Raw genomic sequence first — 22,440 nt, 5'->3', positions numbered from 1 at the left:
CGCTATCGCGCTTTCCCTCTCTACAACTACTACTGCACACTTCAGAGAGAGAGATAGAGAGAAATAGAGAGAGGCTCTTTAATTGAAAACCAGAATTAAGTGAGCGTTTAAATCTGCTGACTTGCTGCTCTGCATGGGGAAGGCATTCGGGGAGAGAGAGAGATGGAATGAGAGAGGTGTAGGAAATGGAATGACAAAGTTCACTGTACAGAGAATGCGCACTGAGGGTGCTGAACGGAGGGCTGAGAATTTGTCTACAAGACCAATGCCATCTAAATACTTAAACAAAAAGTTCATAGCGCACCTCTGTTGCCTATGGCAGGCTATGTGTCTTAGCAGGAAGTCGTGTGTTAGAGGCATATGAGTGAGTGATCCCATAAGATGTACATAATATGTATGATCCTCAGCACACGCCGGGAATTATTACAAAATAGGCTTTAGTGTTCATACTAAGCCGTAGTTATCACAATAAGGACGGTTGGCTTGACCTAAACAGAACTGTAAGGCGTTTGTAAATAAATCGTGTAAACGAAACAGATGGTAAAGAGCTTCCAGATCACGATGTAGGCTGGGTGAAAGTGGGCTAATGAAATGCAGAAATTGATGATGAGATGTCAGCAAGCTCCACAGCCATTTTCTTTCTTCGGAAACGCTTTTTTTAGCTAGCTGGGGTGCCTGAGACTTCGTTAAGGCAATCAGATTGTAATTACGGTCTTGACCTCGGGGGGCTGCTTCACCTGTTCGTTCTTTGTCTGATTCCACAGTGAGCTGGAATGCACTGAAATATAATAGGGTGGCCTGCGGCAGTAGCCTGGTGATGTAAGTAGCTAATGTTAAACGAAACTCGCTAGTGATTATTTTTATTTAATAAGTTGAACAGCACGTACTTCAGCTACTACTAAATACTGCGACTACTACTACAACTAGTTCTGCTACTAGCACTGTTACTACTACTACTGATACTACCATTCGGGTAACTCAATGCGAGAGGAAGTCCACGTGTGCCTATGCTTTAAGTGAGAAAGATGCGAGTGACTTATTAAAATGGGGCTTTAGCCTGGCGGGAAGAGCTTGTTTCATCCGGTTTCATCCGGATTTGTTTGGTTTAATTTACGTCGCATAACGACTTAGGTTTTGGGGACGCCCTAGCGAACGAATACAAATAATTTCAACCACCTGGGGTCATTTACTCTGCACTGACATCGCACAGTACACGGGCCTCTAGCATTTGGCCTCCATCGAGATGCGGCCGCCACGGCTGGGATCGAACCCGAGCCTTTCAGATCAGCGGCCAAGCACCATAACCAATGAGCCACCGGGGCGGCTTGCGCGACTGTTCTGCTCGCAGTAGGGGTGAGGTGGTGGCCGACCGTCAGCCATCGAAGAGCGAAGACTTATTCTTCCCCATTTTAAAACCCCAAATTTGGATAGGATAATTGCTCATCTGTGGAAACACTGGTTTTAACTTATGCTGGTAGCGATAAAAGATAATTGAGCGTGATAGCAACCGTGCATCGCTAATACTGCGGTACCACGTACAAATGAGACATTTATTTTGACTTTGGAGCCGGTGTTGCTATGCACTTCTATGATACGTATCAAAGGGTCACAGGCATGATGTAAGAGACTTCTTTAGCACCGTCCACTCAGATGACGGAATTACATTGTGGCATAGTAGTTCGGCACTTTTACTTGACGTGTTCAAGGGACATTGAACACAAGTTGAAGTTGAGCAACATCGATGCATCACCGAGTTTTAGATACATGGATATATAGATAGCCCCTTTATTCATGTCAGCCGACATAAACAGAATTAGGCCTAAGATTAGAATTAGGCCTAATTAGGCCATCGTAAGAAACATATATCAAAAGAGAAAAGTGCAGACTTTGCAACAAACCTGGCAAAGTGGCTTACTCGCACGGAAAATCCGAAAACACGGTGTGCACAAATACGCATTCAAAAAGAAATGACAGCGTGAAGTTCATACAGTCCTTTCACTGAAAACTGAGCGCTTATAGGGCATAAAAGACGAAAAAATTTAAATACAGGTACCGTCGCCATCGACCGTTTCCATAGGTGAACTGCTGTAACGTCAACACTGAGGATCTCTGAAGCTAAGCAACAGTCATTCGTATCCAGACGATGATCATTCAATCCTTCACGGTAATGGCGTCACGTATTTCAATTTAAAGAAGGGCTCCCTATTGAAACCCAATTATCTTGTCAATTAATGCGTAGTTTGCTGAAGTACAAACGTCAATACAGCCAGAAATTGCCAAACAATTTATTTTTACTCAGAACAAAACTTGCATGCAGTTGTATTGAGTCTCCCTAATCTTATAACTGGGGCATTATTTTTTCATGCTGCCTAAGAATGAAGACAGCTGTTCATTGAAATGCAGTTGTTCACACTTCTTCTGAGCGAAGTTTCATTGCGCGGTTTCTGTAGTGTGATGATGTTGCCATTAACAGCCGCCTGTACTTTTCCACGACGACACTGGTAGTTTTCGCTTGGTCTCCTGTCAAAGAATTAGAGACAGCTAACTTTGGGGAGCGTGTTTTCTTGTTTGTAATGATGCGTGAGGCATTAGTATACATGGATTACCACGTAGTATCCTACGACCACTTGGTAATTTATAATCTAAATATTTTCTCGTGCTATTTCGGTTTTGGTTTCAACAAGCAAACGAGGATTGTGACGTCAAAGTATGGCTATAGATCACACGAAGCATGCAAAAAACTGCAACATAATCGGTGATACTACATTCGTTGTCATTCCGGTACTCGAGGAAGGCTGGCTTCAGCACTGTAGTGAATTAAAACGATGAAAGAGTGATTACATCGAAGTCTTTGAATGTCTCACGTGACATAACATAGCCATCGTTTGGCTGTTGAAATAGAAACAGAACGTCAGAAAAATTTGGTTATAAATTATTTAGCGATCGTAAGTGGATCGTACACATGGTGATTCATGTGTAATAGTCTCTTCCAGATCTTTGTAGGGAAGAAAACATGCAACCAAAATTAAGTGTCTATACCCCTTTAAAGAGAAAATTCCAAGGTTTTGGTTAGACACAGACGCGTAAGCTTCGGGGTACATCTAATATAACTGGACATCCATAAATCAAATGAACAAGACAGCAATACAACATTTAAAATTTTATTTACGGCATTAAAACATTCTTTCGCAATGGGTGCTGTTTTATTCCTTCTGCTTGGTTCAGATAAATGGACAGTGGACTGTATCGTTGCGAAGGCGGAGTTTGTTCGCCTACAGCATCTGTGATTAGGCAATGCGCGCTTGGGTCTCTCTTCATAGCAACTTGTTTGCCGCAGTCTGCCTCACCTTGAATTGGTACCTTGAATTGGTGCCTGCACTAGGCAGCGGAGCGAAAGCACGCGTTAAGGCAAACATAACTTTGATAACATGTTCAAATTTCAGAAAGATAAACCCTTAAGGTTTACTCGGAAAACACTGCGCGCGCTGCCCAATATAATCCCTGACATGGCTACCGGAGTACCATGGTGTAACCACTTTTTGCTTTGTGTACTCGTGAATTAGGTTTGAGGGTCGCACCTTTTCACTATAACAAGAACATTAATCTTAACGCTCTCTTTTTCTGTTAGATATTTACATTTTAGATGACACAGGTACCGCAAAGGAGGTAGGGGACTCGGAACGCTGGCGCTCGAACAAGTTGACTGAAACCAGTAGGTCGGCGTGGTTACTATGTCAGGTTTGATGATCTCTACGCACACCACGTCGAACTCGGTTGGTTGCGTGCACTCTGCGTACACAGCAATGAATTCGGCAGTCGCAGAATACCTGCATACCAAGCGCATACAAGCGGACGTACCTCTGAGGGGTGCATCATACTCCGCGAACATTTCAGACCTGTTGCTGTAATGAAAAATTACGGTCCAGAGAATCGACCCTTCTCTCGCAACACTGAGGCGCCAGGCATCAGATCTCGAGGAAGCTGCACCCTCGCTAGAGGCAGCTGCCGCAGCCATTTTAGTCAGGGCGCTCTGCGCACTTCGCAGTAAACTGTCGAGGGATTTTGAATGCGTGCTCAGGACTGTCTCGATTCGGCTGAGCTTAGCGGAGGTTTCGGTCACGACCGACATCACCTCGTGCAGTGACGCCGAGATGTTTCCACATTTCGTGTGCACGTCTAGCGTTAACTCCTCACGGAGGGGGCCCAGCGCCTAGGTTGTACCTTGCCATTCATTTTCAGCCGCACCAAATCTCAAATGTTCACATTCTAGTGTTAAACCGTCCAGGAGTGGGCACCTAGGGTCCCAGGAGGGACCCTAGGTGCCCTATGTGTTGGTAGGAGTTCAAACGCATTAGTGATTGAAACTACAGGTCAGGTAAACCTACGAATCTCATAGGCCTCATTCATTATCACCTACAGGCGGAAGGTAGTCGTCGCGTCTGCAATATCATGGTTTTCAAAGCACTATGATATTAGACTAACAACGGGAACACGACATTCCGATAGCAAACATTTTTAAAGCGCTTTGCCGGGCTTCTCACCTCCATAGCCGCTGTAGACACTTTATTGGGGAAGTAGCTCACGATGGGTGATTAGAAAATATGGTTGATAAAATGCTGTAAAATATTCCTTTAAAGGCATCACTGCATTGGATCCCATGCCAGCTTAACCACTTGGAATGCATATAGCTAATATATCTTAACTTTGGCACACAGATACCTGAAGGTCTGCCAGGTGGTCGTGAGGAGCCGAAATCCAAGTCACATCCACGCCCAGCTGGAAAGGTGTCCTGTCGACGGCACAGCTGGAGTGGCCGTCGCCCCCTGTGCACCTTTCGATGCAAGCCGAGCACAGAGTGTGGCCGCAGGGTAGGATGGCCATACTCGTGGAAACAACATCACACAGGAAGCACACCCGCCCCGTCGGCAGTGCTTCCTTGAAGGTGACGGGCCTCCAGTCGACGCCGCTAGCGAAGCCGCTGAGGAAGTGCGTGCTCTCCGGCATGTCCGGTGGAACTGCTGCGTGGGGGCATCGAGCATACTGGAGGAGCGGTGGTTTATCGCCCGCTGGGTGGCGGTGGCAGTACAAATGACAAAGCGAGCTGCGAACGAAACGTCGCCTCAGAGAAGATAAGAACATAGGAGTGAAACTTTGTGTGTTCTTAATTTCCATCCAGCCAGATAAGCCATGTACAGGAGCGAATCCCTCGCCACGGACAGTAGCTTAGTAACCAGCGCTTTGCGCACCGGTCTGGCGCCTTTATCGAGTATTTGATCAAGTCGATAGGGGAAAAATCGTTTCGTCAGCAACAACTGCGACGAAATAATGACGCGGCCGGCCGCCATTGGTGACTGGAAGGTTAATAACACCGAAGCTTCGGCTTCAAGACTTGAGCCTTGTTTGGCATGAGGTGGTAAGCAGATTAGAGCGCATTAGCACTAGTGTTACTTACAGACAACTATCTTTAGCCAGCTAGAGGCAATACCAGAGAGTAATATAGAAGTAAAGAGCGGACACTCCCGTAGGCCCCAGCGGCCGACTTTTGTGCACAGCGCACCTAGCGGACCCGGGGAAACGCACTGGCCTCAGAGATGACAGACCACAACAGGAATCTTGGAGGCTCTACTTTCATTGCGTCTTGTGCGTTCTCCACTCTCGCGGAGGAGGCGGTGTCACATTGCTCAGCTGAGCAGCCGGCCACCAGCGTGACGATTACGGAGCACGCAACGATTATCCAGGTTTCGACGTGCAACGCTCGTCAAAAGCGTTTGGCTTTGATCGCTTGCCTGGACGCCGCGGCGAACACGTCACCCACAAGCCGCAAAGGCGTTATGCCACGCATCGCGTGCGCTTGGCAAGCGGGAGTGAACCTACTACGTGCATTCTGTCAGGGCGACAATGAGCACATCAGTCACTCCGCAGAAGGAAGCCAAGACATGCCAAGACCATACTCTTTTTCTTTTTTTTTTTTATTTGCACGTTCAGTGCCATCTGGCGGAAACGGGGAAGCGCCGAACTCGGCCGCGAAAGGGCCCGAGTGTCCGCTCTTTACTTTTATGTTACTCTATGGCAATACATCTAAATTTGTTGTCTTCTGCTGAAATCGCCCATGCCCGCGAAGAGGGTGCGGATTGGCCATGCGTGGTGTGGCACGCACTTGTTTCTTTGTTGTTCATTACCCCACGCTTTCTTCTCGGCGTGTTTCGGGCGGCCACACAGGCCATTCGCCCCATAAGTCGACTGCTGTCACAGAGCCAACATACGAGACTATCTGCCGCGGTGCCCCAGCCTTTGCGGCGCCCGGTCGCTCAGCGCGAGGACGCTGGATCAAATTCCAGACGCTGCAGCCACGTGTAGTTAGATGCCTGGGTTAAAACACGGCGTTAAAGATATCTGCTTGTTGTGTTTAACTCTGACTAAATCTAGAGTCCCACAATACATTTACTTTCTTTAGAAGTGTAAAAACAATGAAAAAATCAACAAGTGCATTTTCACTCGACAGGAACACTGGGTGAAAGGTCATCTGGCGGTTGTAAAATACAGTAGAATATTTTTTCTTCAGTTTTCAGCTGCGTGCATGATAATAAAATGTCGTTTATTGTGAGCTAATCTGAAAATTTTTCGCTTAGGTTTAGTCCTGCTTAATCAGTATGAAGTTATCAGTAACGCTTGTGCATTCAATACGAAAATCACATAAAATTACTTAAGAAAAATTTCCCGATACCTGCATGATTTTTATTCAGCCAGGATGAGCTTCAAAGAGTGAAATTTGTTTTTTGCTGAATTGCACCAAGCTGCTTGCCATTTATCCGTCAATCTACTGAGTATTAACTTCATGCAGCCTCCACAGGGTGTGTTCACTTTTTTGGTGTGACCAAGCGGACTCGTGAAGCACATGAGCCGGCTGTCTTTGCAGCTGATTCCAGCGTGACACGGGAAAAGCATACTATCATGATATGTTCGTCTGTTGTGTCTTTTTCTGTATTTTAAGGCGAGAGTCTTTATAGGCTCATGAGTGGCGTGGACGGAAGTTGTAGACAAAGGTTGTCCGGGAAACTGTCCGCACTTGTATGGTAATTAAAAAAAAAAGACAAACAGTGGGAATCAAATCCTGTCCGAAGCCGGTGAGAGACGGGGACGCTGCCACTCCGCCACGAATATTTTCTTTTCCAGCAAGGTATTTACTACCCGAAGTTAAGTATGCACAGGAAGGGGATATATACAAACCACGCAGCTAGAGACAGCACTGCACTAGGCAGACAGAAAACAACAGCAAAATGAGATGCAAAGATAGACACCGTATCGAAACTTCGACGCTTCTACCACGGACTGCCTCTGCGTCTTCTGGCCGTCTTCAAATTTTGGTGAGGCCGTTCCGCGAGTGGGGGATTTGGCCAGGTCTTTCCCCCTTTGGATGTAGGTTCGAAGGCTTTGCAGGTTTTCCGCCATGGCTATGTCTTCCCCGGGCTCAGGTCCGGTAACCTGGTTCGCCAGTTTACCGGCTGAAAATCTGCCGTTACCATCTTTTAGTCAAAACGGTGTAAAGCTAATCCCTGTGGCGCTGGTCCCTGTAGGAGATGGAGTAATTAAAATAAAAAACTCTCGATTGATCCAGGAGCAGCTGAAGGCAGCCACCAGCCACTATCTTGAGATTTCGGAGGTGCGACCATTTGGCAAGAGAGGAATTCTATGCAAATCGGCTCACTTGGATTGCGTTGCTGATTTGCTGCAGTGCACCTCTTTCGCCTCACTACCGGTGAAGGTATTCATTCCAGAGCAGCTAGCCTGCGTAAAAGGAATTATACGCGGTGTGGATCCTTCCGCTACACCAGGGGAAATTCTTGCAGACTTTCATGACGCCGGTGTTGGCATCCTTTCAGTTTACCGCTGCAGCAGAGAGGCTGGAGGCTCTCGAACACCAACGGAGTCGGTTATTGCCACATTTGCAGGGTATTCTTGTCCGTCCGAGATCAAAGTTTGGCCTATTGTGTACCGTGTAGACCCACTGCAGCCCCGTCCTTTACAGTGTAAGAATTGCTGGCGGTTCGGTCACAGTGCCAAATCTTGCAAGTCCGCAACGCGCTGTCGCGTTTGTGGCGCTGATCATGCACACGATATTTGCACTTCTGAGTCGCTTAGCTGCTGTCTCTGCCACTCTGATCACACAGCTGACGACCCCACCTGCCCCAAGCGTGCCGATGAGCAGAACGTCTTGGACATTATTCAGCGTGACAGGTGCTCGCGCGCTGATGCATACGCCCGCCTTGACAGACGGCAGTGCTCATACGCAAGTATTGCCCGCACGTCCACTGCTGATGTGGAGGCAGCCTTAACTAAGTCCGTTGTTGCTGCGGTGGAGAAGGCTGTTGCTGGCGTACTTGACCGCATGATAAGTACGTTCAGTGACGCCTTGTCCCAGGTCATTTCTGCGCAGGCTGCTTCATCGGCTTTAAGTAACCTCAACTCGTCTACCTGTCCTTCCTCCTCTGCCACTGCTGCTATTCAACCCACCACCCCTTCTACCTCCACGTCCGTGGGTGTAAATGACTTTGACCAAGTCCCCCTCTCTAATGCTTGTGAGTCAGATGTTGAAATGACTACTCCATCTCAGAAGCGTCGTGCTTCCTCTTCTCCATCGAAATCTGACCATCATGGTAAGACTAAGAAAAGTTCGCCTGGAATTTCAAAGAAAACAGATGTGTTGAAAGAGGCTGTTGCGGCTACGTTTTTAAAGCAATAATCATGGCGGGAATATCTGTTCTGCAGTGGAATTGTCGCTCTATATCATCTTCTTTCCCCGATTTACAGCAGCTTATACTAAAACATAGTCCAGACATTATTTTAATACAGGAGTCGTGGCTCAATCCTAATCGCCCATTTGCAATTAAAAATTTCTCCGTTTTTAGAAATGATCGCCCAAACGGCAGGGGTGGGGGCTTACTAACATTGATTTCAACGAAACTGTATCATCGAGCTAAAGTGTCTCACAAAATTATGAGACCTGATTGTGAGATACTTGCCGTTGAAATCATTATTCCGCAGTGCGCCCCTGTTACGGTGGCAAATATCTACTTCCCCGCAGGAGTCCGTAGGACGGATGAGCTCGATGCGTTACTGCGCATCAGCAGACGAGTAGTTCTAGCTGGGGACTTCAATTCTCATCATGTAATTTGGGGTTTCAGATCAGACTTTAGCGGGAAATTACTTTGGTCTTGGATGTCAGCAAACGGCGTGTGCTGTTACAATAGTCGCGCCATAACTTTCATGAGGGCTAATTCTCGATCAGCTATTGATTTAACGCTAGCAGTTAATGGTACAGCGGTATCTTCGTGGTGTACAGTTGACTGCGGTACGTCCAGTGACCACGCCCCAATCACTTTCACTATTGCGTGCAGTCCAGTCAGGGCGACTGGTTCGCCACAAAAATTTATAAATACTTCACTGTTCAAGAACCTCCTAGGTGAGGCCCTCTCGTCTGTTTCCCCCTCCGATAAATCTGACGGGGGCCCTCTGGTATTAAATTCAGTGTTAGACGCCTCTCGGCGAGCAGTCTTTACAGTCCGGTCAGGCGTTGTAAATAAGACTCCTTCCAGTTGGTGGAATGACGACTGCGAAAAAGCCTATCGACGAAGGAAAGCTGCATGGAAGAGTCTAATGCACAACCAGTGCCCAAAGAACTGGATAAATTACAAATTCTTTGCAGCCTCTTTTAAAAGAATAATATCTAAGGCTAAGGATGAGTACAATGCCAGCCTGAACACCTATCTGTCTAATCCTGTCAACCGGAAGTCTCTTTATAGGTTCATGGAACATACTCATGTGCTGCCTTCTTCTCTCATCTCTCAGTCCACAGTATTGCCACCTCGGGACGAAAAAGATATACTAGAGTCCATAGCTCAAGGCCTTGCTGTGCGTTTTCGAGCTCGCACTACCTTTCCATCAACTCCGTTTCATTTGGGTGGAGACTTCACTAAGGTTACTGTATCGGATTTAGCGTCCGTAGTTAATTGCCTGCAATCTGCTGCCCCTGGGATTGACGGAGTAACTGTTGGCATGCTTAAAATCCTAATGCAAGATTTTGCCCCGTACCTCTTGCAGATTGTGAACTGGTCTTTGGAAAAAGCCTGGATTCCACAAAATTGGAAAACAGCGAAAATTATTCTACTGCTGAAAGAGCAGGGGAAGGGTTTTGATCTCGACAATATTCGGCCGATTGCTCTCACATCAAATTTGGTTAAGCTTGTAGAGCGGGTAGTCTTCAGCCGCCTCACGAGTCATATTCTGAGTCTTCAAGCTTTTAGCGAGGCTCAGATTGGCTTTCGCCGGGGGTGTTCGATTTGGACCGCGCACATAGACTTGGAGAGTCGTATTAAGGTTGCTATGAGGCAAAATGAGGTATCAGCTCTGGTTACTTTAGATATTGCAAAGGCTTACGACAGCGTTGAACACAGCATTTTGCTTCATAAACTGGCTAATGTACAACCTCCTTTGTACCTATTTGCGTGGATAGGAGAGTTCTTAAAGAATAGAGCGTTCTTTTGTTCTAAGGGTACGTTAACTTCTACAACATACGCCCAGTCTAGAGGTGTCCCACAAGGCTCCGTTCTTTCACCGTTATTGTTTAACATACTAATGCGTGATATCCCTATTCACCCTGCCGTCAAAGTTTATGTATATGCGGATGATATTGCTTTTTTCGCTTCTGCCAAAGACATTCATATCCTGTACCAATTATTGCAAGAGTATTTAAATGCTCTGGAAGTTTGGCTAGACAGCATAAAGTTAACTTTAAATGTGAACAAGTGTGCCGTCCTTGTTTTCCCACAAGCAACCCCTCTTTACATCTCTCTGTCGTATCACTCTATCCTCATCCCGCAAGTTGATTCAACAAAATACTTGGGTATAATATATGACTCGCATTTAGACTGGCGGCCACACATTAGAAGCATTGCGCTTAAGGGTGAGCGTGCCCTCGGCCGGTTGGTGAGGATCAGCAACAAAAAATTCGGTATGCGACGAGACACTCTCCTACTTCTTTATAAGACCTATGTACGGCCAATCCTTGAATTCGGCTCCGTTCTCTTTTCTGGGTGCCCAAAGTACAAGCGTGAACCCCTGTTTGTTATGGAGCGACGCGCTCTGCGCCTTTGCTTAGGTCTGCCTAAATCAGTAGCTAATGCTGTGTTGTACTTGGAGGCGCGGATACCTGATCTCAATTCCCGGTTTGAGCTTATCACTGTGCGGACATTTTTAAGGTCTTTGGAGCCTGTTCCTGGATTGGCTAACCCTATATTTACAACGAACCCAACTCTCTTCTTTGGTACTCCCTGGCCTCGGTATAAGCTCCCTCAGGTGGTGTTCACTAACTCCCTGCTGTCAAGTATTTCTGTATCAGTGAAATCTTTAGTACTGGTCAACCACAGGCGGGCTGACACGGCGGTCTTCTTTGACAACACCCTCCCAAGGAATGCTAAGAACCTGCCCGCCAATATGTTAAATGGGCTCATAGAGGAGTACCTAGACAATTTTCCTAACCATATTGCCGTCTATACAGATGCCTCCCAGCAAAATGAAAAGGCCGCTATTGGTATTTACTCAAGGGCTCTTGATTGGAGCTACTCATTTCGGGCCCCTGACTATACCCCTATTTTTGTAGCTGAGTTTCTGGCCATTGAGTTGGCCTTAATAAGGATTCCCTGCAGTATCACTCGGGTTATTATACTCTCAGACAACCTTTCTGTTTTGGCAGCGCTCGAAACCTCGAGTGATACTCCTATGAGCCGTTCCCTTCAATTTTTTATTCCTCCACATGTTTCAGAAGTTCGCTTTCACTGGGTCCCTGGGCACTGTGGCATTGTTTCTAATGAGAGGGCTGATTTTTTAGCAAAGTCTGCCCTTGATGGTCCTATTGTCCCTTTCGTCCCAAATACTATTTTCTTGACTCTAGCACGCTTTCAGCGATTCCAGCGTTTCCACACCTTGCGCCATGAGCCTCTCCTCGCTGCAGCGGATTTTCAACACCTGGCATTTCCTTGGAGTGTGCGGATGTGCAGTTCGAGGCAATGTGAGGTGTCCATGACCCTTTTGCGCTGCAGGATACCGCGGCTAAATCTTTATTTATGCCGATCGGGGCTTTCGATATCCAACCTTTGTGAGTACTGTGGCGAAATTGAGTCTATAGAACATTTTTTCCTCTCCTGCCGGCGGCTCGCTGCTCTCCGTAGAATTTGCTTGGAGATCCCCCTCGCTCGGCTTGGGCTTCCTCTATCTATTCCGATTCTCTTATCCTTCGGGGCAAGCGCCAAGGGATATGCCCTGAAACCAGTGTTCGATTCTATTCACAATTACATAATTTCATCTGGTAGATTCCTCTGCTAGAATGTGAATTCACAACTTTTCTTTCTCAGTATTTTTGTATTGTGCAAATTCTAGCTCTGTGTCCCAAATTTTAGATTTAATTATACTCCATTCCCTGTACATGAGTGCGGTTGTATCCGCTATGCACCCTGGCCAATCCCCCGCCGTGGGTATGTGCCATTCAGCCCGAGGACATCATCATCATCATCATCACTGCTCCAGCCAACTCCTTCAAGCTCGAGGAAGACACCTTTGTCAACGGCGACGGATACAAGATCTTTACCAGGGCCTGGGTACCTCGAGGGCGTTCCAGGTTAGGCACAACTGCTTTTCGCAGCGATTACGTGTGTCGGACTTTGTTTAGGACAAGCATCTGCAGCTCCGTTTCGAATCGTAACCCTAAACCCCCGCCTTCCCCTGTTGCCAAAAGTCATTCTTCCCCAGGTGCGTTTTAAGCTTCCGGGTTATAATGGCAAGCGCTTGGAGGCTCACTGGTGGGTGCTTTTGTTTATTTTGTTTGCAACAGCATGATTTTTGGGTGCAGCCTGGGTACGTACTGATTGCAGAGTGGAACTAAAAATATAAGTGGACTATCGATTCATTAAGGACGCCGTGTGATGTGTGATGGTGGGGCACACAGATACAACCGTCTGGGTGCTGCGGGTTCCCAGAAGACAGTCCACATAGACAGAGGTACCGCTCCCTTACAGAGCCGTGACACTATGGGATTGACTTTCTGCCTTGTTGTAGGCCATTCAAGCATTCGTCGACTTCTGTAATCCTGGAAGAACGTTTTTTTCCTATCCTTTCAAGGTTATTTCCTCTTTAAAGATACTGCTAGTGCACCACTTCGGTTATCATAAAAAGGCACTGTGTCCTGAGGACTCTCAATGGGACTACATTTGCGAGAAGGTGTGAACGGGTTGGCGTGTTCAAAAGAGTCCACCTGTAATGATCTTTGCGTTGTGCTACGTACGGTTTTGCGCCTAAAGCCGCCGGTGTGCGCTTTATCTGACCGCGATGAGTGGACCACATTGTGATGTGCGATGTACAGCCTAGCGTCTTAATACAGTCCGGAAGTGGGTGCATTGATGGCAGCGAGCCTGGATGACTAGCGTTGTGGTATAGTCAGCCCCAGCGAGGGAAACAAATTGGGGCGATGTTTCCGAAACAGGGGCGCAGTTTACGGAGAGTAAGTTCAGTAGCGTACTATAGCACAACAATGTTCCTACCGACACATCTGAACAGAAAAGTTTGGGAGCAGACCAGGGCTTGAATTTGAAAGCAGCTAAAAGTACCTTAGCCATGGAAGATAGAGAAACTACCAGGAATTTTTAGCCTTATATGTGAGAATACGCATTACAAAACTACACGAATGTTCTTGTAACGCGAGTAGCACGAAAACTTGCCCTAGAACTTTTTAATTGTAAGTTTACGTTAGCACTTTTGGGTGTAGCTTCTGAGGTAGGTAACGCTTCTTGAGAGGCGTGACATCTCCATTGGTGTATACAGATGGGGCCCCGTCAGTGTAAATTCGGCGCTAGGTTGCTCGTTGAGTCTGTTTCGGTGCTTTTTTATCCTTCCCGATCTAAATAAACGGCTGTAAACCAGAAATGTCTTCTATCATAACCCCAGTGCTTGTCGTGCTCACCAAAGGTTACCGAAGTGCACGACTTCCATTGCGAACAGCAAACCTGTCAGTTGAGTCAGAAAGGATACGTGCTATATCTCTAGTTAAAAGATTGCTTTCGTAATGTCTCTTTATCGCGAATACAGAGCTCATCACTCGACGTCGGTGCCTCAACCCACAACCTCGCTTCCCCCCTCCCGGAGCATATTTGTAACGACAACAAAGAGGTCTAAGGGCATAGGAAAAAAAGACGCGGTCCCATTTGACCCTTCGTGCCCAGAAGAGCGCCTACAGCCCAGTTTGGATCAGTTCTGGTTAGGTGTTTCGTGCCACTCCGCTGTTGCCCGTAGACCCCGTTGCAATACTGAACATCTTAGAAGAGGCTTCCTATCGAACTTTACATTTTATCTGGCGGCGTACTGACCCTTAAAGCGAATATTTTATTAGTAGCGAGGATACTGCGATGTGTTGGAATCAAGGAGACCAAAGTGTGTGGTCCACCGCTAAGTAGTGCAAGCAGACCTAATAGCAATATAACGTGTGCAACACCAGTGAGGTTGCGTTTTTGGTTCTAGTGCTTTTCCGGAACAGATAACACTCCTCTGGCCATTATAACAGAAACATTTTGGGCACTTCAGCAGAGAACGGGCTTGGGCTTATGCGGCAATACTGTGAACCCAAATTTGGTTTTCTTTGGTGCCACCAGAAGGCAAACTCGCGCCACTGGTGACTTTTGGCGCTGGCCGCCATGACGTACAACAATGGCAGTTATTGGTCTCGGCGCGAACGTCCTATGAAACAGCGTGCATGCATCGGGGAGCTAATATTCTGGTGTGTAGCTGTTCGGTGCTTACCTCGTGATGTATTTTCTGTCATCACCAGATTTTAGACCTAGTAATGTTTTCCTCCTTCCTGCAAAGAACAACCATTCAACGCTGAATTGTAACAATTGAACACAGCGCCATAGGCATAGGTGCCGCCTTTATATGACGTTATGTCTACAGCATCCTAAAATTGAGTTCGCGGTTAAGAAATCTGCCGGCACAGGAAAACTGCAACTGCTGCTACGCCCTCTGAAAGAATGCAGACTTTGCTCCGCTTTTGATGAAAAATCCAAGGCTGCCTCGTGAGCATCGAGAGGTGAATATTGTGCATTATCTCAAAGGTGTCTCACCCGTGCAGGACCTGGAAGGCACTGGTGTTCATGTGCCACGGCTACCTGGAGCACTGCCATGTTCCCAGCTACGACACCCTGGCCACCATGCTTGTTGCCGAGGGCTGCTATGTCTTCACCCATGACTTGGGTAAGGAGAGACGAAAGGAGCAGAGCATTTATCGTTACTCCGTTACTCTGACAAAACGCGTGAGATTTGTCCATGGCAGCCAGGTATGAAAGCCTGGCACGCAAATTGGAAGTCAAAGTTATTTTTTTTTACTTTTCGTGTTTTTGTGAAGAATACCAAGATCTTACAGGCCGTGAAATGGCACTACAGGCTTGTGCTTCCTTCAAATATTGCCACCAGGTGGCCCCAGGTAGCACCAAAAAAGGCACGGAGGTTAAGGTTGGCATATACACCCTGAGAGCTTTTCTGGGAGCGCTGCCTGTGAACAGGGTTGCGATCCTCGGTTCAAATGACAATATACATGCTGCCTTACCTAATACTGTTATCAGGTTTAATAGGTTTTTGAGTTAGAAGAAAACACTGTTTTGAGTTAAAAGGACGCATTAAAAAGGAATTCTATTTATTTGTTCAAGAAACTTCTCACATAGATTGGTTGCCTGTTTTCGTACTTCCCTTGTAAGTTCTTCGCCTCAGTGCGAGAGCAGGTCTCTTTTTGAACAACAGTTCCGAGTCAGCCAACTTTTATTAAAGCGACTTGTGGCACACGGGTTGACGGAACCCAATGATCTCCGCAGTCGGCCACGGAAAGAGCGACGGTACCCGAGCTGCCATCAAGTCCTTCGATAAGTACGTGGACGGCATCCTGGAGCACGCGGACTCGACGAGGAAGAAGTTCTGGCGCAAGCCCGTCTACCTCTTCGGCCACTCGCTGGTCTGTCAGAGTTTCGGTGCTCGTCGCTGAGAATGCGCATGTCCATGACCACGCACTGTAGAAGCGCTTGTTTTCTTGCAAATCCACAAGGCGCAGTTAATGTGCTGCCATTTGGGGAATGTCACATGACGCGAATCGAAGAAGGCCTAGCACTCCAGCTTCTCCACAAGGCATACCCGCTCTTTTAATGCAGAAACGAACACTGGTGCACTTTTAGCGGGTAACCACTTTACAGGCAAAATATTTACTATCTGCATCGTCGCCTAATTTCATAACTACAGCGTCCCGCTGATATGCTGATCAACAAAGCGACTGTACCCCCCGTCAGTGAGGAGAGCTTGATGGTCCTTGCTGAAACATCGATTCACATGCGGTAGTGGTGGAAGGCAGCAGAGATTAACGCTACCAGCACTGGTAAGCACAGCACAACATAGTAATGAAAGGTTGCCTTTCTTTAAGAAGGAGCGAATGGTGTCGCGCGTTATACTCGGTACTGTCAGCGCGCCTAAATGGTTTGGTGGGGAACGTGTGCCCATGCTAATTCCTTCCCAGGGTGCTAGCTTCAGAGGACGCTAATCACGTCTTCGAAACCGAGCTTTCTCATATTTCGCGTATCATCGCGAAGAACGTTTAGGGGCAGTGCCAGAGGAAGAGAAAGAGAATTTTAATGAACATCGAAGATCCCGATCAGGATAATGTTCGAAGCGACCTTATAAGCCTTGCGATCTCAACATCGGAGTTCATCTCGAATGGACTCTATAAGCCGGCTTTTCTAGCGTAGTTGTGAAGCGTCCATTCCTCGTGTTGGCCCTCGGTGTATTTTTAGTCGGCCATCGGTGTAACAGGATTGGCGTGCTACTTGAGGAAAGAGTTTGTTATGGAAAAGAAAACATTCGTCTGTAACTGTACGCATATATCTCTCTCTTTCAAATTCTATATTTTGAAATGAAAAACCTCAACAGCTTAGCTGAAAATTGCATTATCGAATGTCGCAACTGTCCGGAAAGTTATTTGCAGAGTGCAGCTAGGCGATAATTCATTAATAATGACACAGCATACTTGTTCCAAGAAAACTGTTAGAGCGAGTATGATTACGAGTGTCTTGTCCAGGGCGGGTTGCTGGTCGCAATGGCTGTCCAAAAGAGGCCCGTTGACTTCGCTGGGATCGTCATGACGTCGCCGCTAATAGCACCTCACAAAGCCCTAACACCCTGGTACAAGGTAGGTTCACTGATGAGCGAAAAAAAGATGGGGGCTTCTTAACCACTTTCGTAAATGAGATAATGCGAAAGCATTTGGAAGTTAGGCCACCCCATTATCCCTAACGACTTCCCAATTTTGGGAGTAGGCCCACCCCAGAAAATAGACTAAGGTGTATTAGTAAAGACTAGCGGGCCGATAAATGTGTAATAGTGGGTGGATTAAGGTGGAAGAGTGGTTTGGATTAGTATAATCCCATATGATAATATAACGAGGGGCACTAGAACATTCTAGTCCTCACATATTTAATGTTGTTGGTGCTGATGTTGTCATGACCCACTCGACCAATGAGGGATTTTCATTTACGGATAAACCCGGTGGCTTTTGCATGACGACATCCGAAATTCCGTCTCATTAAAAGTCTGAGTGAAAAAATGCAGGCCGCAAATTTAGCTCCTGTTCCACGTTGTGACGCCTTTGTGGTGCCCCGTGAAAATACCGAACATGGGGGAATTCGAGGTGCCGTTCCTCTGGAGATATTGGCAGCGCTGGCAATCAAAGAAGACCACGACATAGGATGGGAGAAAGGTGCCGTTATATTCAACGCAATTATCAAATTGATACAACTTCTTTTGGTAATACACATCTTCAGTTTTAGAGCTATATGTCATGGCAGGCCAGTGCGGTAAATTCGCAGACTTACTAAGAATAGAAACAGAAAAACTTCTGAAAGTTATTAAACATTCGTAAGGACAACAAACGAAAACAAGAAAAAAATTGCCCTGCCTACATCACCTTAGTAAAAAAATGAAACATGATCCAGCGTCGTTAGGCGAGCGTTGCACGGTGTACTGGTCCATTTATGGCACCACTGCCGCCGTTCAGCGGCAACCCGGTGCTGGCGGCTTTCAGTTTGCCGAGAGAGACGATTACGATTTAGCGTCATGCGCGGCTGGACCATGCAAGTACCTTTGTCAAAGTTACTGCAAAGCAAAAGTTTGCTCAACACTTAAGCTCTGTGCACAGTTTGACCGCAAATGAGCCAGCGATTGAGGTGGGAAAATGTATGATAAAGAGGATAACGATGCACTATACTGTATGTAAAAGCAGCACACGTGTGACATGTCACCGCAGTCGCAAGCGCTGGCTAATTCTGTGAAAAATTAATTAGTAGGAATCCACTATTTTGCCAGTTTTCTGATGCTGTCATTCAAACATTACGATTCATCGGAAAGAGAGAGCGAACAAACTAGTCCAGATCCAGCCCACGTTCCAAAGCGCGCTCTGTATCCATTTCCAGAGGATTGCGACGAGGATTCTCGGGCGAGTGCTGCCCAGTGCGCCCGTCGCAGCCCTGGACTTGGCGCTGTGTGCCAGAGATCCCCAGGTGGTGGCCTACATGCGCAACGACCCGCTGCGCTACCACGGCACCATTCCGCTCGGATGGCTCGCTTCCTTGTTCAGGGCGCAAGACGTGAGCTGAATTGGCATTATTCATTTCTAAACCGTGCGCAGTTTTCCTCCGTTGGCTTTGCTAGCGGCATACAGACAGACGCAACGTCATGGCAGACACAGAATACATTTTGTAAAGACGTAACGCTGACATTTCTGCTCCATGTCATTACCCACCCCTTGTGCCTAAGAGCTTGGCTACACTCCGATTCGTCGCATCACGAACGGGCCTCAACGGAGAGAGCGGTCTTTTCAGTCGACTCCCTATAGCGCCGGACGTCAACCCTTATAAAAGTGGTCTTAGAGAGTTTATAGACTTTTTATAGACTCTACTGCCTTCCTATAGATATTTATATTGGTCTGTTCATAGTCTACTAAAAATGCACAGCCATAAATCTATGGATTGTCTATGACTGTCTATAGGGCTTCTATTGCTTGTATGTATTCATGGATATTTTCATAATAACTCACATCCGCCCCGACTTGTTCTTTGTGCGGGAAAAATACTTTTTGTTTGTATTTAGACCTCCCTATATTTAGCAATTCCGCCAAAATTTGGCCCAAATAGCGAGCATACTTATTCTAGATAAGTAATACATTTCGTTATCCGTTTAACCCAGGACTTCTATGCCAAGCTGAACATGATCGAGGTGCCGCTATTCGTCCAAGTCGCCTCAGACGACAAGGTGTGCGACACCGGCTCCATGAAGCAATTCTTTGACGCCGTCCCGAGCAAGCACAAGCAGATAAAGGTAATGCAAGGGCAGCGTGATGTCCTCATCTTTACTTCAATAAAATACGGAGCAGAATGTAAGTAAACGCAAACCCCAGCAGAGAAAGAGGTTCCAAGGGTATGGCTATCTTAGCGCGACGTCTTCAAACAAAATAGCTTAAAAATAACTACTCTAAAGATATGTTGCGTAAGTCTCGAAACTGTGCGATTGAGTGCAAGTGTGAATGTTGTCTGCTTTTAAAAATTTTTGCTCTTTCGCCCCTATCGTTATAGATTTCACTGTAATGTTCAGGCGTTCACCAACTGTACGACAAAGATCGTGCCTTCGCTTATATCTGCTTATGACCCATACACAGACAAGCAGAAAGCGTCTAAGAGCAGGCGTTTCAAAGAATTTAGCTGTGTCTCGACCTCGGAGCCTACCCACCGACGACAAAGTCTGGACAAGGTGCGAGCAGTGCGATACGTGCACGGGTTGCTGAGAGTGATCGGCAGTGGAGGGTGTCCCATAAGCATTTCGCTGAGTAAAACTGACGTCTGTACCACGCCTAGCTCGTTACACAGTCACCACTGACATCAAAACTACGTTTTACCATCTCTCGTACTCACTGGTGCATGTATCGAACTAGAGGGGGTGTCGTAGAAATGTCGTAGACTGAGTGTCGTAGAAAACGCATTAAAACCTTTCAGATACTCGGTTAATTCTTTTTGCAGGCCAGCCTCTATTTCGCATCACCATCGACCGTCTGATCCTCCTGTTGTGTAATCATGGAAAATGTACTCTGTGGTTAAAAACACACAAACTCTATTGAAACAAACAAATATTGATGTGATCACTGTAAATCAAAGCTGACATAAACGCGCGATACTTCAAAAATATGCATAGATTCACCATTTTATTGTAGCAAATAAGCAGTACGCAAAAAGGATGCCTTAGCAGAGAGCTAAAGCAGCTAAAGCAAACAACTAAATACCTGTGTTATACACGGGAACGTGCAATCGCTTAGCGCATCACACTCAGCATACCCTCACACATTGCTACATGAGGTTGGTCGAATTGCACAAAGCAAGGAAAATAAAAGAATCAAACCAGTCGCTCACACGATAATACTATGCACTCTAAAAACTACACAAGTTAAGTCGCGATGGGACGGAAATAAGCCGAATGCGAAGCGACCGTAGTCTACGTATAGGCTATGACTGGTAGATTTCTGCTGAGACGATAGAAACTGTACGAGTTAAAAAATTGATACATGCAGTTTAGATCTGCATTAACTAGCCTGCATTGGCGTCTATTTCAACACGATAACGCGCCTACTTCAAGCCTGATCGCAAGAACAGGCGTTGCACACCTACGTCGCGCTATCGAAATCGATCGTCGGCCATGTGTCCTCCAAGCGCACGAAGGCATTTTACGGACTGCCGCCCGAATTGCTCCTTCGGAGCCATGCACGCGGAGACATGTACTTGACAGCGATAACAGCTTAATTTTAGCAAAAGCACGAGGCATGGTGCAACGCCAGAGTAAAGAATCCCTGCTCTCCGTCCGCTGCAAATGTAAACGCGGAACGTCATACATGGCAGCAGCTGGAGTAGAACAGACCGGTTGCTTTTGCGCTTTGTCTGCTGCTATGCATGCGCTGCATGGTGGGTCCTCTGGGTGGCGGTGTGGCTCGCAGGTAGGCTTGAAAGGAAAGAAAAGTACTTTTTGTATTCCTTTTCCATGACTTTTAGGCCGCTGAGCAGTTTATAAGTTACTGCAAGTGCAGCAGCACACTTCTGAAGCTGCGTACGCTCGAAAGTCTGTTTTATGAACGGGTTACACTCCGGCTTCTTCCAAAATAACCTACGAATCGTGTGTAACCTTTATGCTTGCAAGAATAATGAAAGCATCGAAACTACTCTCGCTTTAACGTCGGCTATAGAGGGCATTACGGCGTGTAACTTTTACACACGTAGCTATATACGTTACCAGAAGTAGAGTGCATCTATCCTCTGTTCTCGTCGTACTGCTCATTACAGTCACGGAAGCCGTATTTTAGCGATTTGGCAAAATGAGATAACCTTTTCATAGTGCTAAGTGGCTAAAATACTGCTCTCTCTCTCTCTCTCACACACACACACACACACACACACACACACACACACACACACACACACACACACACACACACACACACACACACACACAACACACAAACACACACACACACACACACACACACACGCACGCACGCACGCACGCACGCACACACACACACACACACACACACACACACACTCACACTCACACACACACACACACACACTCACACACACACACACACACACGCACGCACGCACGCACGCACGCACACGCACACACACAAATATTCATTTTGTCGTATTCACACACGGAAATATGTGTGCCCGCGGAAGCACTAGACAGGGCGCTTGTGGGCGGGCCACGGCAATCATACAAAGTGCAGACACAGTGCTGATAATTTAACATGGTTTGCAATATAAAAAAAACAAAAACATTTTGATAGGGACAACAGTCACAGTTGCACACACTGCAAAATTCAATTACACAGATTCCGAGGATATAACTAAAAATAACCGTGCTTCTCAACACACGTCAACAAGACTTTCAGAGTGTTTCGAGTGATTATGTCAGTATACCATTTGCGAAGTTCTAGGCGTGATTTGTGATTTGACCTTTTGACCTTGTGATGCTGACACTGATCCCGATTTCAGAAGCCCGAGCAACAAGTGCGTTGTGACTTTCTTCGCACTTAGCTTTCCCTGATGCCGAACTTTCGAAATATCTTTTATTTTTCCTCTGCGATAGATTTACGAGGGCGGCTACCACAGCCTCTTGGCAGAACCGGAAGGGATCAAGGAGCAAGCCTTCAAGGACATCGCAGAGTGGTTCAAGGAGAGCCTGTTCCGTGCAAAGGTGCAGCACTCCTATTCCCAAAGCTCGTGGACCAGTGACCCCAGCTGCACGAGTCCCAGCGTTCTGACCGACTGA

The 22,440-nt window shown here is 46.8% G+C and overlaps 2 protein-coding genes across 2 annotated transcripts in view; both read left to right on the top strand.

Moving 5' to 3' along the window:
• LOC149336032 (serine/threonine-protein kinase haspin-like) overlaps positions 1-5,198 on the top strand; it is an 18,924-nt gene extending 13,726 nt beyond the window's left edge. Inside the window, exon 6 of the mRNA XM_089554065.1 lies at positions 4,716-5,198. Coding sequence (XP_089410191.1) covers positions 4,716-4,872 — 157 coding nt within the window. The 3' untranslated portion in view covers positions 4,873-5,198. The remainder of the gene's footprint in view (positions 1-4,715) is intronic.
• LOC149336031 (monoglyceride lipase-like) lies at positions 4,874-22,440 on the top strand. The gene is made up of 7 exons (XM_089554064.1): positions 4,874-5,022; positions 15,170-15,291; positions 15,906-16,042; positions 17,153-17,263; positions 18,543-18,716; positions 19,315-19,446; positions 22,258-22,440. The coding sequence occupies exons 1-7, from the start codon at positions 4,874-4,876 to the stop codon at positions 22,438-22,440; spliced, it is 1,008 nt and encodes a 335-aa protein (XP_089410190.1).

Source organism: Amblyomma mixtum, chromosome 7, assembly GCF_055824585.1.
Source record: "Amblyomma mixtum isolate Tamu chromosome 7, ASM5582458v1, whole genome shotgun sequence".
NCBI classification, from domain to species: Eukaryota; Metazoa; Arthropoda; class Arachnida; order Ixodida; family Ixodidae; genus Amblyomma; species Amblyomma mixtum.
Note: the sequence above shows the minus strand (reverse complement) of the source record. Positions and strands in the feature narration are given on the sequence as shown.

What these genes read in the sequence shown, in the direction of transcription:
- LOC149336031 (XM_089554064.1), top strand. Translation starts at nt 4,874, where the DNA reads ATGGCCATACTCGTGGAAACAACATCACACAGGAAGCACACCCGCCCC. An exon ending in ACCTCTTCGGCCACTCGCTG is followed by an intron (nt 16,043 to 17,152) that starts GTCTGTCAGAGT and finishes TGTCTTGTCCAG; the next exon opens with GGCGGGTTGCTGGTCGCAAT. An exon ending in CCCTAACACCCTGGTACAAG is followed by an intron (nt 17,264 to 18,542) that starts GTAGGTTCACTG and finishes ATCCATTTCCAG; the next exon opens with AGGATTGCGACGAGGATTCT.